The sequence below is a fragment of the Somniosus microcephalus genome, chromosome 15 (genome assembly GCF_052327205.1).
Source record: "Somniosus microcephalus isolate GS21.2 chromosome 15, FLI_Smic_1.0, whole genome shotgun sequence".
Taxonomy (NCBI): Eukaryota; Metazoa; Chordata; class Chondrichthyes; order Squaliformes; family Somniosidae; genus Somniosus; species Somniosus microcephalus.
In genome coordinates, this window is record NC_141001.1 from 24,364,082 (window position 1) to 24,380,891 (window position 16,810).

The 16,810-nt window shown below is 46.8% G+C and overlaps 1 protein-coding gene across 2 annotated transcripts in view; it reads right to left on the reverse strand.

Moving 5' to 3' along the window:
• The window catches only part of ldlrad3 (low density lipoprotein receptor class A domain containing 3), a 209,834-nt gene extending 193,396 nt beyond the window's left edge, over positions 1–16,438 (reverse strand). For both annotated transcript variants that reach the window (XM_086007555.1, XM_086007554.1), the window contains exon 1: positions 16,067–16,438. In XM_086007555.1, coding sequence (XP_085863681.1) covers positions 16,067–16,100 — 34 coding nt within the window. In that variant the 5' untranslated portion in view covers positions 16,101–16,438. The remainder of the gene's footprint in view (positions 1–16,066) is intronic.
• Between the last annotated feature and the right edge of the window lie 372 nt (positions 16,439–16,810).

The following is a 16,810-nucleotide window of genomic DNA, read 5'->3' on the forward strand; positions in this document are numbered from 1 at the left end:
GCCTGTTGGAGGCCCCATTTGCAGAACGTATTTGCATCCGCTGTGATCAGTATTCTCAGGCGCTTGGCAGCCAAACCAGCGGTCTGGCACAACATTCATTTTATGTAGAAAACATTTGACACTGTTTTCTATTGCGATAAAATTGATCAAATCTTATGGACCATTTCCTCCCCCTAAAGTCTGTTTAAGCTATTGCGCCGTAAGTCTTGTCTGAGGGTTTTAGCAAATGTCTTCTGAAATCAACATCTATAAGCTCTGATTTTGCAAGGCTCCAGATGTGCATCGTGAAAGTAGTTGTATGACTTGCATGTTTAAGTGTGCCACATTTCATGATGCACGATTTGGGGGAGAAAAGTAGATTGTGCACACAGGCATGTGCGAGCCGCAGTAACATTGAATCATTATTGAAATGAGGTCTCTTGCTGAATTTCACAATTTCAGATGGTGCTGTGCCCCCCCCTCTCCTCTCACCCACCTGCACTTTGCCCACCTAAACTCAGCATGAGTGCCAAATAGGTTTGATCTGATCTAGCAGGCTCGAGGAGGCAAGTGGCCTATTCCTGCTTCTATTTCTTATGTTTTACTGAGTGTGGAAGTTAAATCTTTTGACTGGGAGCATTTCTTGACGTCTGCGTCGAACTTCTGTTTTCTTACCTCAATCTGCCTTTTTTTGCAAATGCTTTCATTTTGCTTGGAAACACTTTCTGGCCAATTAAGTTGCACCTAACGTAACGGAGAGGACGGGAATCCCTTTCACTGTTACCACAGTGCTGCATGAATTGGAGGAGGGCCATTTCACGAGGAGTCAACATCATCAGGTCCACTGTCAACTCAGGGTATAAGTTGACTCCAAGCAAGACTCAAGGGCCCGTGTTTACATACTCCTGGGTATGTCGTGCGAGACCCATCTTCCTTGCTCTGCTTCACTGAAGGTGCAGTGTCCGAACTATGTCATCTGCCTGTGGGATGAATTAGAGGTGGCGTCAAGGGCTGGGATGGCTCTACCAGTACCTGGCGTGCATTAACCCGCAGGATCCTTCCATGCCGCCAGAGTGGATATCTACCAGATAAGGCAGTCTGCAGATCATACCCATATCAAGCAAATGACTAAAGCTATGTTTGCTAGGTTGGAGACGCCTTTATCAGTTACGTGAGGGCACAGAACTTTGAACCAGCTGGAAGACTCCCCAAGAGTCCAGGTCATTATTGGTAGAAACCATCAGGACTCCGCATGTCTACCTAAACGCTAAAGGGATACTGCTTCAATAATGTGCAGGTGGTTTCCGACCACAGCAGTGTGGTCCTGCACTTTAATGTACACTACGAGGGAGCACCCACCATGCTTTTATTACACAGCAGCCGGCAGCGGCTGTATTATTTGAAGGCACAGAGAGAATGAAGAGATACCTGTTGGGAAGCCCATACTACCCACTGCAGCCATGGCTGATGACCCCAATTAGAACCCCCCCCTCCCCCCGAGACAGCAGCGGAGCGCAGGTACAATGAGGCTCGTGGCACCACTGTTGAGCACAGTAATGCTGAAGTGACGATTCCACAGGGTGATATTCTACAGTCCAGCAGCATTCTCCAAAATCAAAGTCATCTGCTGCACAAGTTTGCCATTCAACAAGAAGTTGATGTGCAGCAGGTTGATGAGGAGGCCCTGGGGCTGCAAGCCCCATGTGAAGAGGTTGAGCAGTAAGAGGAGGGTAACATGGCGGGAGCTGCTGTAAAGTCACAGAGATTGGTGCAGATCAAGAACTACTTCCAGTAATGGACATACTCTGCCACTCAGCTACAAAGTAATTGCCAATGAAAACCCACATTGTGACCCCAAGAACATCCTGCCAGCTGCCTCTATTAAATCATCTTTTTGCCCTCTCCCGGTATTAATTAGCTTTCCACAGCTCTACCCAACAAATATTGTCAAATGAAGTTTAAAAAAATGCTCAATATTTATTTGGTACTATTTATAAGTAACATGGCCTCTAAACTTCATGCCCGTGCTTCTCCTATTCTGTGTGCTGCTCTTCCTTCTTAGCCAAAGGCTGTGTCTGTACTCATGGAGTGGGAGGAGCAACTGTGGTGTGGTGGAGGTGTGGTCCCCTTGTGTTGGTCGTGGCCTTGACCCTCTGGATTCAGGGTCACAATATGTCCTTTCAACAACTAGATCGACATCTGACAACACAGTCGCGACCAGGTCCCACCCATTCTCTGGCATGTCCTTGATCCTTCGAGGGCTCTGGCTAGAGTCGGAGGCTGTGTAGCCACCTTGAGAGCAAACTGCTTCATTGGAACCGTCTCTTGTCAGGACCTGCAACACGTCCTCAGTAGCCATGACGGTTTTGCCCACATTTCTCCTCTCAGCCATATCCTCACAGAGCAAACACAAAAACCTATCTTCCATTTAAGAGCCAGCAGCAGCCTATTGTAATGAAGGAGAAAATCAAGACTTGCATTTTATAGCGCCTTTCATGACCTCAGGACATCCCAAAACGCTTCACAGCCAATGAAGTATTTTTTGAAGTGTAGTCACTGTTGTAATGTAGGAAATAGAAATATAGAAAAATAGGAGCAGGAGTAGGCCATTCGGCCCTGCGAGCCTGCTCCGCCATTCAATATGATCATGGCTGATCCTCTATCTCAATACCATATTCCCGCTCTCTCCCCATACCCCTTGATGCCTTTTGTGTCTAGAAATCTATCTATCTCCTTCTTAAATATATTCAGTGACTTGGCCTCCACAGCCTTCAGTGGTAGAGAATTCCATAGGTTCACCACCCTCTGAGTGAAGACATTTCTCTTCATCTCAGTCCTAAATGTCCTACCCCGTATCCTGAGACTGTGACCCCTCATTCTAGAGCCCCCAACCAGGGGAAACATCCTCCCTGCATCCAGTCTGTATAGCCCTGTCAGAGTTTTATATGTTTCAATGAGATCCCCTCTCATTCTTCTAAACTCTAGTGAATACAGGCCTGGTCGACCCAATCTCTCCTCGTACGACAGTCCTGCCATCCCAGGAATCGGTCTGGTGAACCTTCGCTGCACTCCCTCTATGGCAATTATACCCTTTCTTAGGTAAGGAGACCAAAACTGCACACAGTACTCCAGGTGTGGTCTCACCAAGGCCCTGTATAACTGTAGTAAGGCAGCCTAATGCGGCAGCCTTTGCACACAGCAAGGTCCCACAAACAGCAATACGATGATGACCAGATAATCTGTCTTAGTGATGTTGGTTGAAGATAAACATTGTCCAGGACACCGGGGATAACTCCCCTGCGCTTCTTTCAATAGTACAATGGGATCTTTCACATCCACCTGAGAGGGCAGGCGGGACCTCAGTTTAACATCTCATCTGAAAGACACACCTCTGACTCCCTCAGCACTGCACTGGAGTGTCAGCCTAGATATTGTGTTCAGGTCTCTGGAGTGGGACTTGAACCCACAACCTTCTGACTCAGAGGCGAGAGTGCTGCCCACTGAGCCACGGCTGACGGAAAGGTGCATGCCTCGCAAAATCAACCCTTCCTGCTTCCAGCACGAGTTGGCCCAAGTCATGGTTGAGTGCAGTCTAGTCTTGTAAAATTGCTGCTAAAATATCCAGAAACTTATCCTCATCCACTAACGGTTATACACCGAAAGAATTTGAATACATTTGTCAGGCAAAGGCTCTTTAATAAAAATGACTTTGAGTTATTGCTTGTACTCTTACTGGATGCTTTCGGGCTGTTTCCTTTTATAATAAAGCTCCAATTTTTTCTATTACAGATATCCTACAAGCATCTTAAATGTTGGAATCCCAAACTGACAGCAACTTTGTTCAGTACATCAGAATTCCAATGTACTGGGCCTTGAGTAGTTGGATACAGGTCCGTCACAAGTGGAGTTTCTCACCTCAGTTGGGTTTAAGTCGGCAGCACTTGCCACAGTGAGGGAGGGAAAGTGGAACGGTGAACACCTCGGTGCCAGTCTCATGCTGTGCCCAGTCCTTGCTCGTACAGTAATGTTGACAGAGTGGCAGCTTGTCAACTCAGCCAAAGAACGAGCGCAGCGCAAGGCAACTAAAAAAGTTCCAAGAATACCAACAAAGACCGTACAGACTCGTGACTTCCTGTCCACCTTCAACAGGTAGGCATGGCAGGTACTGACAGACCGCGGCAAATCTCGGCAAATCGAACGGCCACAAAGGAACTTAACAGCACATTAACACAGCTTCTACACACTAATATAACACAACCCAGCTAGAGACGGGTATAAAACAACCCGGCCTAGAAATGTGTCTCGGGCGGTGGCGTGAAGCGGGCGGTATCGGATCGGCTGCTCGTTATACGCAGCACCTGACATTCAGCTCGGTTGCAGTCATTGGATTTGATTATTAGGCGCTGCGTAGAACAGGCGGCCGATCCGATCCGATACCGCCCGCTTTACACCACCGCCCGAAACGAATTTCTAGGCCCCCATCTTCTATACAACTTATAACAGAGGCAAACCTATATGCAGTAAATTGAATGACACAATTCAACAGGTAAAGTGAATAAAATAACCCAACCTATATAGATCATATAACACAGCTCATCCTGTAGACACTTTATAACACAACTCAACTTCTACAACCCCACTCAGCCCATGTGCAGCATACAGCACAACACAACCAATGCCATCCTTGCTGGCCTCCACGTTCTATAAACGCCAGTCCGTCCAAATTCGACTGCCCATATCTTATCCTACACCAAATCCCACTCGCTCATCACCCCTGCCCTCACTGATCTACATTGCCAGTCCCCCGTGCCTACAATTATTTTTTTTATTATTGTCTTTAAATACCTCCATGGCCTCTATCTCTGGAACGCTCTCCAGTCTTACGGTCCCCTGAACTCTTTGTTCCTTGCTTCCCCCAAAACTTTTGTCACCCCTACTAATCTCTCCTTTTCTGCATGTGTCCATTTTTCTCACACTTCTGTGGAGAGGCTTGGAATGTTTTCTTTTATGTTAAAGGCCCTACATAAATGCAAGTTGTTGTATAACAAAAGCCAATCTTGGGGTACGGTAACATAGTGGTTATGTCACTGGGCTAGTAATCCAAAGGCCTGGACTAATGATCCAGAGACGTGAGTTCAAATCCCACCACAGCAGCTGGGGAATTTAAATTCAGTAAATTAGATAAATCTGGAATTAAAAGCTAGTATCAGTAATGGTATCATGAAACTGTCGGATTGTCGTAAAAACCCATCTGGTTCACTAATGTCCTTTAGGGAAGGAAATTAGCCATCCTTACCCGGTCTGGCCTGTATGTGACTCCAGACCCACAGCAATGTGGTTGACTCTTAACTGCCCACTATGGTTCAAGAAGGTGGCAATTAGGGATCGGCAATAAATGCAGGGTAAAACACTACCCAACCATTATACAGCCTCGATTAAGACTGATACTCTATATACAGTATATAATACAGCCCATCAATTTTGCGGCCATATCTATATACAGTGTAAATCACAACCCATCCTCAACTCAAGCGTGTAACACACACAATTCATCCTTTATACAGTATAATTCACAACTCATCCTCAACGACTTAAGCTATCTAGTGTATATCACAACCCAACCTATATACAGTGCATATCACAACTCAGTGTATAACAGAACCCAACCTATATAAAGTGTATATCACAACCTGACAAGCCCTAGTACTGTCTGAGCAATGTTTTCAGGGATTTTTGTATGATGGTGTATAACAAGATTTATCATTCTGCCATCGCCCATTCTGTTTACATGGCTGAACTACCTCAGTTGTCTTTCAGTGACTTAGTCCAATAGTGTTTTTCTCTGCCCAAATTTCTATTTGCCTTGTGCTGTTTCCGTGCCTGAGGCTCCTAAAACTACCTAGAGTACGTGAATTAAGTGACATTGATCACTGCTAATCCTCTGCCCTGTGGTACTGATGCTTCCCTCCATGCGAGTGCCGCTGAAGTTTCATATATCTCGAATTTTTTTTGCAGAGAAACTCCTCGCATTTCATCTTCAACCAGCAGTGAGTAGCAGCAGCCAGGGTGGTTCTTTTGATTACACCTTTCACCCCTCTGAATCATTTCACCAGGTAGCAAAACATATCCACTTGCTTCATTCATAGAATCATACAGCACAGAAGGAGGCCATTTGGCCCATCGTGCCTGTACTGGCTCTTTGAAAGAGCTCTCCAATTAGTCCCACTCCTCTGCTCTTTACCCAGAGCCCTGCAAATGTTTCCTTTTCAAGTATTTATCCAATTCCCTTTTGAAAGTTACCATTGAATCTGCTTCCACCATCCAGATCACAACAACTCGCTCTTCATTCCTTTTTCATTGATATAAACCTGTGGCCAAACGAGGCCTTTCATCTTGACCCGTACTTAAATTTAGGTCAAACCCTTTGCTTATTTTACAAATTCTGTTTGCCAGACCTTGGGCGGCATTCCTACTTTCAACAGTAACGGCAACGCGCTGGCAAATATCACGCGGTTCACAGAATGTCCTCTTGATTTATCATCTGCGTTCATGTCATCCAGACAGATCCTTACAATTGCAGCTAACGTTACATTAATACATATGAGAGACATAACACAGCCTTGTCTCACTCCTCCATCTATTTAAACCAGTCATACAGCTCGCCGTTTATGCACACCCAGCCCTTGGAAAACAGTCACACACTGTGCAGGCTTATGACCCTCTTTACATTCAGGCCACAGTTTCGTAATATTGTCCACAATCTGTTTCTTCAGAGCCTGTCAAATATATTCTCTACGAGGTGCTGGTTCTTTCCATCATATTTCTCAGATAGTTGCCCGAGAGTAAACTGATTGGTATACTTTGTCTCAGTTATAGCTCAAGCCATTCCACCAAGAAGTTAATGAATTTTTTATTTGCAAGACTGACGAATACTTTATCAATTACACCCAGGAGACTAATTCCGGAGTAGATTTTATGCTCGTTTTGAAATATAGCCCTTCAATTGCTGTTCACTGCCCGTAGGAAATTGTTCAGTCTTCCATATTTTATTGCAGATTATGGATGGCCTGAACCCCTATTTCCCCAGCTGCCTTAATGACTTCCACCTTAATATGACCGTTACAATCTATTCCTCACTAGCCTTTCCAACAGGAGGTACATATTTAAAGTCCTGCCTCCCTCCCTTCCTTCCTCCCTCCTTCCTTCCATCCATTGTCTTGTTGAGGCCTTTCTCACCTTGAAAACCTGGTAACAATTCGTATGCTGTGAGCCCTCCAGTAAAGACCTTTTAGCTAAACCCTTTTCACCTCTCTTTCCTTTTGATGTATTTCTGCAATTTTATGGTACTTGTCTTTTTAGCTGGTCCGTTCCACTTTCTCCCTCTTAGGCTTCATTGAGATCTAATAGACTGACTCTCCATGGTAAACATTTACAGCCCCTTCGATCCAGTACTACTTCTGCGGCCACGGTATGGCAGCATGTACCTCTCTAGCAGTATATTGTTGTGTTGTGGGTGGGGGAGGGGTTGGCTGGCAGGTGCTTGCAGAGCACGTTTGCGCACCCTGACATCCTTCCATTGGCCCGCCATTTCATGCTCCAAATAGCTGAGATATGGGGGGTTCCCATGGGGGAAACCCATTGTGTCACTATTGCATGTTTTTCAAAAAACTGTTCACTGACTCACCATTCAGAGCTCTTTGAAACTACGGGCTAAAAATTGGAGAGCGGTTAAAAGCCTGCCAGTGCCACCGCAGGCTGGAGTTAACGGCTGCTGAAGTTAATGGCAGGCCCGGGATATTGGTGCTGGTTGCTAATTAACATTGGCCCAGCACTAAACTTAGCGTGTAAGGCCGGTTCTCCTGGCGGTAATCCCAGCAGGAGGCCCAATATAGTGTGGCCGTAGCATCATTGGAGCAAGAGCAGCCTTCCCTTAAAGCAAGGCTGGCATTTTAGAAAGCAGTGCAGTCCCTTAAAGGGGAACTGCCTTCTAAAATGAAAAAAATAAAAACCTTTTAAAAATATGCAGTTTTTAGCACTTAATTTTTTTTTTAAATAATTCCCAAATGAGAGTCTTCAGCTCTTAAAGCTGAATTACCTACCGCACCTAAGAAAATGGGAAAAGTGCTTCAGCACTAACACAAATGGCTCAGCAAGCCAGGGAAGGGGCACCCAGGGTCTCGCATGCAGCACTCCAGTTTTGTGCAGGGGGTCACCACTGCAAGAGAGATCCTTGACCCACAGGGGCCAGGAGGCCCTCCAGAAAGAAGGATGTGGGACTAAATCACCGAGGCTGTCACTGCCAGCAGTGCCGCCCCCACCACCAGGCTCCAATGCCCAAAGAAGCTTCATGACCTCAGACCACTGGTCAAGGTCAGTGAACGCAACTTCAAAAGCCGTCTCCTACCAACTACATCACGAGCCTCACACATTGCTCAATGCACGACTCTCCCCCAATCACTCACCTACCAACAATCTGTACCAATCACGAGGCACATCTCCCATTCCTAGTTTCACCTCACCCCCTTGGAGGAGACGATGCAGGCTATTCTTGGCAGGGGCACGGCTGAGCACTTGGCCAGTGGCGGGGCTGAAAAGATACAAGATGCTGGTATCCTCATATGTTATCCTCCTCTCCTTCTGGCATGCACCTCTCCACCCTTGTGCCTTCCTCATTTCACACACCCAAGAAATGCAGCCTGCCCATCTAGTGTGTGACCAAGAAGAGGGAGAGGAGAGTGAAGAAGAAGAAGAAGAAGAAACACCCTCACTCGATTTCACACTCCCAGTCACCAGCTCAGAATCAACCAGTAAGGCCATCTGCAGTCTCCCCCACTGAAAGTCAGCAACCTTCCACCAGCCATGCTGCAGCCACTGGGGTAGCACTGTGTGACATCAGTAAGATAGGCAAAGGCACACACAAGACAGTCTCTAAGAGAATGCATAAGGATGATTAGTTGATTTCTTGATGTCATATTGGATGGATAGATGTATAAAATTGGATTGGAAAGTTTGCTTTGTGGTGGCATTTATTTTAGCATCATGGCGAAAAGGATGCTGTGATGGTCAGTCACAGAGGGAAGGTAAGGTGTGGGACTAATGTTGAAAGGGGAATTGGGGTTGTGTTCACTGGTACCGCAGGAGGATGATTCCATCCCGGATATCCCGGCCAAGTAGGGGCTGTCTGAGTTGCATCCTTCCTTCTGCTTTCTCCTCTTCTATCATCTCCTCTTCCGCGTCTCCCTCTTCCCTCTGCAAGCGGATGCTGGAAATCTGAAATAAAAGCAGAAAATGCTGGAAATACTCAGCAGGTTGGGCAGCATCTCAACCTGAGACGTGAACTCTTGTTTCTCTCTCCACGGATGCTGCCTGGCCTGCTGAGTCTGCATTTTCTGTCTTCTCATCCAAGGCCTTGCACTCCCTGCACACTTTAAAAACTTTTACTATGTATTGCACCAAGCCACTACTTCAATAAAATATAAAAAATTCAGTCCAAAAGCTTAAATGCAAACTTACCTGAAAGATGTGTGTGTCCCTTTAAGAAGTGCTGACAGCATCTCTGTCAGTCTGTTGCACTCTTTCTATTCAGAGCGAGCTTAAGACCCAAGGTCCAAGTTCGCAGAGCGTGGCGTCAAGTCGGCATTGAAGGATGGGGTGACGGGAAGCACAAGAGTAGGAACAAGAACCGAATGGCCTCCTGCTGTGCCATTAATTTCTGTGATTCTATGTCTAGTTGTAGCCAGAGCACACTTAGGTGATGGGATGGGGAGACTGCACAGTGTCAGGGAAATGTTAAGTTTAAATGTTAAACACCGGTAAGTGTTACAGTGTTGCAATTGGAATTCACTTAAAAATGTTTAAAGAGCAGGTTAACAGCAAGTGCAAGACTTTTAACATATTAGCACTCATTCATGATGAGTCAGATATTTTGCCAAGTACCTTACCAGCCACACGGACTTATCAGCATGGGCTGGCCCCATGATCTGGGAAGTGAGCCCAAGATGTACTGGGGTGGGGTCTCAGCATCTAGTATTATTTTAAGGAAGGTTCCAGGGTCTTGGAGCTCTGGCATGTGCATCATTAGAGATGGAAGTTCTGGGATAATGAGGAGAGGGATCCTTGAGGAGGGTGGTTTTAGGGTCTCGGAGCTTTGGGGTCAGGTAGGTGCCTGGGGGCTGGCGGGGAGGTAGCAGTGGACAATTGGGCTGATAGCGGTGGCTGAGGGAGATCGGTGGCCGGGGGGGGCGCGGGCTGAGAGCAGTCCCCGTTCTTTTAGTCTGGGCTCGCCTCCACATTCAGGGAAGGATGGGGGTTTTCCTGCCGGTTAGCGCCATGTTGCGCTGTGCGAGTTCAGCACATGGCGAGTGAAACACTTGGGGCGTTAGAAAATCAGAAACAAGATGCGCAGGACCCTAATTTAAATACATTATTCTCCACTTTAACTGATGTGTGCTCCTGCTGCCAGCTCCTGCTGCCAGCCCTTATCCAATATGCCAGGCGTTGCGCTTCCTGCCGGGAATGTGCGAGCACTTCCTGCTGGGAATGTGCGAGCACTTTCTGCTTGCCATATTAGAAGATTAGTAAGATGTTTAGTGCCTGAAAAACAATTGCAAAGTATGTTATTCTCGATGGGGATAATTTTAACCCCCGCAAAAATTGGTCGGTTGGGGTTGGGTGGGAGGTTAAACGAGTTAGAAAACTGAATCCCAACCCCAACCCGCCCACTTCCAGTTTTAACAGAGGCGGGACGGGGGACGGGCAGCCAACCCGTTCCCAGGAGGCGGGCCATTCTTTTAAATATTATAATGAGGTCTCATGGCGATCCACCATTTCTAATTTAACTCTGGCTGGCTGGGTTTCCCAGGTCTTGGGGAACCCACCAGCTAAAGGGAGGTGAAGACCGCTGGACCCAGGAGGTGAGTGTCTTTCCACTTACCTACTGGATCCAGTGTCCATGTCACGCCAAGTAGCCGCGATCGAACACCCCCTCCCAACCCTTCTGATCTCCCCCCGAAGCCGCCGATCTGTCCCACGAGGCCTCCGATCTGTCTCCCGAGACCTCCGATCTGTCCCACGAGGCCTCCGATCTGTCCCACGAGACCTCCGATCTGTCCCACGAGACCTCCGATATGTCCCCCGAGACCTCCGATCTGTCCCACGAGGCCTCTGATCTGTCCCACGAGGCCTCTGATCTCCCCCCACCCCAATGAGGCCTCCGACCCCCGTACCCCATAAAGCCTCTGATCTTCGAATCCCCTCCGGTCTTCTATCCTCAGCCCCCGATCCCCCCTCCAGCCCCCGACCCCCCCCCCCACCCACCCCATCCCTCCCTCCCTCCTGTCTGCGGACTTGTGCCGCAGGCCTACCCACCCAACAGCCAGCCAGCCTCTCCATCTAGCTGGCTGCGTGTGGGAATCAGTGCTTTGAAATGCTGATCAGGCTCTGCAGTTAAATTCAGCAAGGCCTGAAGACCATTTTCCAGCCCCCACCACCCCCTCCCCCTCCTGCCTCCAGATTAAAATTCCGGCCTATGTGATTCATTGCTCTGTATCTGTCATTCTCTATGTAACCCATTGCTCTGTATCTGTCATTCTCTATGTAACTCATTGCTTTGTATCTGTTATTGCCCATGTAACTAATCTCTACGTGGCTGTTATTCTCCATTCGTGCAGTGGTTGTGACCTCAGGAGCAGTGAAATATAATTTTCTGATCATGCTACTTTCAGGCATCGTGAGGTGTGTCTTGTGACCCGGTATCACAGTATAACGATCAGGCTTCTTCCATTCAAATTTCAGAAATAAGCAACTAAAAATGTGACTGCCGAACTTCTGAAAAAAACTTCAATCCTTAAAATTATCAACCCCTAAGGTAAGTAACTAAAATTAATCCAGAAATTTCCCTCCACAAACCATATTCAAACCCAGTACTTATAATCCCCAACATCTCAAATCATCAGAAATTGCAAAATCACAGCACACAGCTGTCATTCTCCTTCTGTGTATGTGGTAAACTTTCTACTTCTTGAAATTTTCTTAAAACCAACCTTTTGAAAGCCTAAATCCCAGCCCCTGAAATGATGTGTCAATTGTACAAGTAGAACATCACACGCTTAAACAATTGGTGAACCTGACCAAATAACACACACCAATCACTTTGCCATTGGTTGTGGGGTCAGGTCTGTGCATTCCTTACAATCATAGAATGGTTGCAGCACAGAAGGAGGCCATTCGGCCCGTCGAGTCCTCTGCAAGAGCACTTCAGCTAGTCCCACTCCCGCCCTTTCCCCGTAGCTCTGCAAATGTCTTTCCTTCAGGTACTTGTCCAACTCCCTTTTGAAAGCTGTGATTGAGTCTGCCTCCACCGCCCTCTCAGGCAGTGCATTCCAGATCCTAACTGCTCGCTGCGTAAAGAAGTTTTTTCTTACGTCGCCTTTGGTTCTTTCGCCAATCACCTTAAATCTGTGTCCTCTGGTTCTCGACCCTTCTGCCAATGGGAACAGTTTCTCTCTATCTACTCTGTTCAGACCCTTAACCAGGGTATCGTGCCAGGGCCCTTGTAGTGTTCAACTGTTTAACAACAACAACTTGCATTTATATAACGCCTTTAACGTAGAAAATGCCCCAAGGGGCTTCACGGGACCATCATCAGACATAATGTGACATCAAGCCACATAAGCAGATATTAGGACAGGGCCTTGGTGAGACCACACCTTGAGTATTGTGTGCAGTTTTGGTCGCCTTATCTGAGGAAGAATGTTCTTGCCATGGAGGGAGTGCAGCGAAGATTCACCAGGCTGATACCTGGGATGGCAGGAATGACGTATGAGGAGAGATTGGGTCGATTGGGTTTATATTCGCTAGAGTTTAGAAGAATGAGAGGGGATCTCATTGAAACTTATAAAATTCTAACAGGACTAGACAGACTAGATGCAGGAAGGATGTTCCCGATGGCCGGGGAGTCCAGAACCAGGGGTCACAGTCTAAAGATAAGGGGTAAGCCATTTATGACTGAGGTGAGGAGGAATTTCTTCGGCCAGAGAGTGGTGAACCTGTGGAATTCTCTACCACAGAAGGCAGTTGAGGCCAATTCATTAAATATATTCAAGAAGGAGTTAGATATATTTCTTAAGACTAAAGGGATCAAGGGATATGGGGAGAAAGCAGGGACAGGGTCCTGAATTTGGATGATCAGCCATGACCTCATTAAATGGCAGAGCAGGCTCGAGGGGCCGAATGGCCTACTCCTCCTATCTTCTGTTATGACCAAAAGCTTGGTCAAAGAGGTAGGTTTTAAGGAGTGTCTCAACTGCTAAACTTTGTGTAACTCATCAATATGTGTCTGCTATTATAGATTTGATTCACTCATATGTATCTGTTTTAATCCATGCAATGTTATGGCTCTGTTACTATCCATGTAACTTATTTCAATTTCTATGTACCTGTCTGGATAACTCATTCCTGTCTATATGTTGATCTCAATATAACTCATTGCTGTGGATCTGTTACTGCCTGTGCAACTCACTGCAATGGTTATGTTACTATCCATATCCATGCAACTCCATCCTACGTAACTGTTATATTACCAGCACATTCTCACTGTTTGTGCTTAATTATACTGACTACCTGTTCCCGAGAGCCCCAAACTGCTGGTATATAATCCAGCAAACATCACCTTGTGGCAGCACGCCAAAAAAAAGTAACATGTGTGAGGAGGTAAACCTAACAGGTGAGAGAAACTTCTGAAGTTGCAGGTAGGTCCAAAGGTGACAGCGAGGAGGTGGATTTGGAAGCAGGTCACAAACGTTTACATACACACACAAACACAAATACTTACACAAACACTTTACTCAAATACTTACACACACACAAACACATTACACTTTACACACAAACACTTTACACATGATCACTTGACACACAAACACTTGACACACAAACACACACTTCACACACGATCACTTTATACACAAACACTTTACAGACACAACACACACTTTACAGGCACAACACTTCACACACGATCACTTTACACACGATTACTTTACACACAAACACTTTACACAAACGCTTTACACACAATCACTTTACACACAAACACTACACACGATCACTTTACAGACAAAAACTTTACACACGATTACTTTACACACGATCGCTTTACACACAAAAACTTTACACACGATCACTTTACACAAGATCACTTTACACACAAGAAACTTTACACACGATCACTTTACACAAGATCACTTTACACACAAGAAACTTTACACACAAGAAACTTTACACATGATCACTTTACACACAAACACTTTGCACACGATCACTTTACACACAAGAAATTTACGTACAGGAAACTTTACACCCGATCACTTTACACCCGATCACTTTATATATGATCACTTTGCACACAAACACTTTGCACAAACACTTTACACACAAACACTTTACACACAAACACTTTACAAACACTTTACACACAATCACTTTACACACAAACACTACACATGATCACTTTACACACAAACACTTTACACACAAACACTTTACGCACAAACACTTTACGCACAAACACTTTACACACGATCACTTTACACCCGATCACTTTATACATGATCACTTTACACACAAGAAACTACACATGATCACTTTACACCCGATCACTTTACACCTGATCACTTTACACATGATCACTTTACACACAAACACTTTGCACACACTTTACACACGATCACTTTACACACAAACACTTTGCACACAAACACTTTGCACATGATCACTTTACACACAAACACTTTGCACATGATCACTTTACACACAAACACTTTGCACATGATCACTTTACACACAAACACTTTGCACATGATCACTTTACACACGATCACTTTACAGACACAACAAATACTTTACACACACTTTGCACACAAACACTTTGCACACACTTTACACACGATCACTTTATACATGATCACTTTACACACAAGAAACTACACATGATCACTTTACACCCGATCACTTTACACCTGATCACTTTACACACAAACACTTTGCACACACTTTACACACGATCACTTTACACACAAACACTTTGCACACAAACACTTTGCACATGATCACTTTACACACAAACACTTTGCACATGATCACTTTACACACAAACACTTTGCACATGATCACTTTACACACAAACACTTTGCACATGATCACTTTACACACAAACACTTTGCACATGATCACTTTACACACAAACACTTTGCACATGATCACTTTACACACAAACACTTTGCACATGATCACTTTACACACGATCACTTTACAGACACAACAAATACTTTACACACACTTTGCACACAAACACTTTGCACACACTTTACACACGATCACTTTATACATGATCACTTTACACACAAGAAACTACACATGATCACTTTACACCCGATCACTTTACACCTGATCACTTTACACACAAACACTTTGCACACACTTTACACACGATCACTTTACACACAAACACTTTGCACACAAACACTTTGCACATGATCACTTTACACACAAACACTTTGCACATGATCACTTTACACACAAACACTTTGCACATGATCACTTTACACACAAACACTTTGCACATGATCACTTTACACACGATCACTTTACAGACACAACAAATACTTTACACACACACTTTGCACACAAACACTAAACACAAACACTTTACACACACAGACACACTTTACACCCTCACTCTCTCACACTCTGCTGAAGGAGCAGTGATCGCTGTGGGAGTGGCGCAGTCAGGAGCCGCTGTCAGGTGTGACATTTAACCACATGCCGGGTCCTGGGAGACCTGCCGGCTCGGCCCGGCCCGGCCCGGGGGGCTCAGCCTGGCAGCGGCGGGGTTAGAGCGGCCCTTCCCGAGCCCGGCTCCCCACCCCCGGGACACTCCCGGCCGGGCCCGACACTCTTTGCAAACTTTCCGGCGCCGAGTCCCCGGGAGGGGAGGCTGGAGCCGGAGCCGCCTGCTCCCCTCCTCTCCCGGGCCGGCCGCTGCTCCCCCGGTCACTCCGCCAGCTGTTGCCGGGCTCCGATCACTCACCCACGGAGGCCACCAGGAGGTAGAGCGGCCACATGGTCCGGCGGCTCCGGCTCCCGCTCACTCCGCCCGGCTTCCTCACAAACTTCCCCGGAGGCTCCGGCTCCCGGCTTCCAGCCCGTCCGATCCGATCAGGAGCCCGGGCCGCAGGTCCCGAGCCCGCTCCCGGTCCGGTCCGGGTCCACAGGCTGTTCCCGAGCCAGCAGACAGAAACCAGCAGGCACCGCGGCTCAGATAGGGAAGCGGTGAAGTGAAGAGAGTGAGAGAGGGACACAGAGTGAGAGAGAGAGGGACAGAGAGTGAGAGAGACAGAGAGTGAGAGAGGGACAGGGACAGAGAGAGTGAGAGAGGGACAGAGACAGAGAGAGAGAGAGAGAGGGGGACAGCGAGAGAGAGAGGGACAGAGAGAGAGAGGGGGGGACAGAGAGAGAGAGAGGGACAGAGAGAGAGAGAGAGAGAGAGAGGGAGAGAGAGAGAGAGAGAGGGACAGAGAGAGAGAGAGAGAGGGGGGGACAGAGAGAGAGAGAGAGAGAGGGGGACAGAGAGAGAGAGAGAGAGAGGGGGGGACAGAGAGAGAGAGAGAGGGGGGGACAGAGAGAGAGAGAGGGGGGGACAGAGAGAGAGAGAGGGGGGGACAGAGAGAGAGAGAGGGGGGGGACAGAGAGAGAGAGAGAGGGGGGGACAGAGAGAGAGAGAGAGGGGGGGACAGAGAGAGAGAGAGAGAGAGGGGGGGGACAGAGAGAGAGA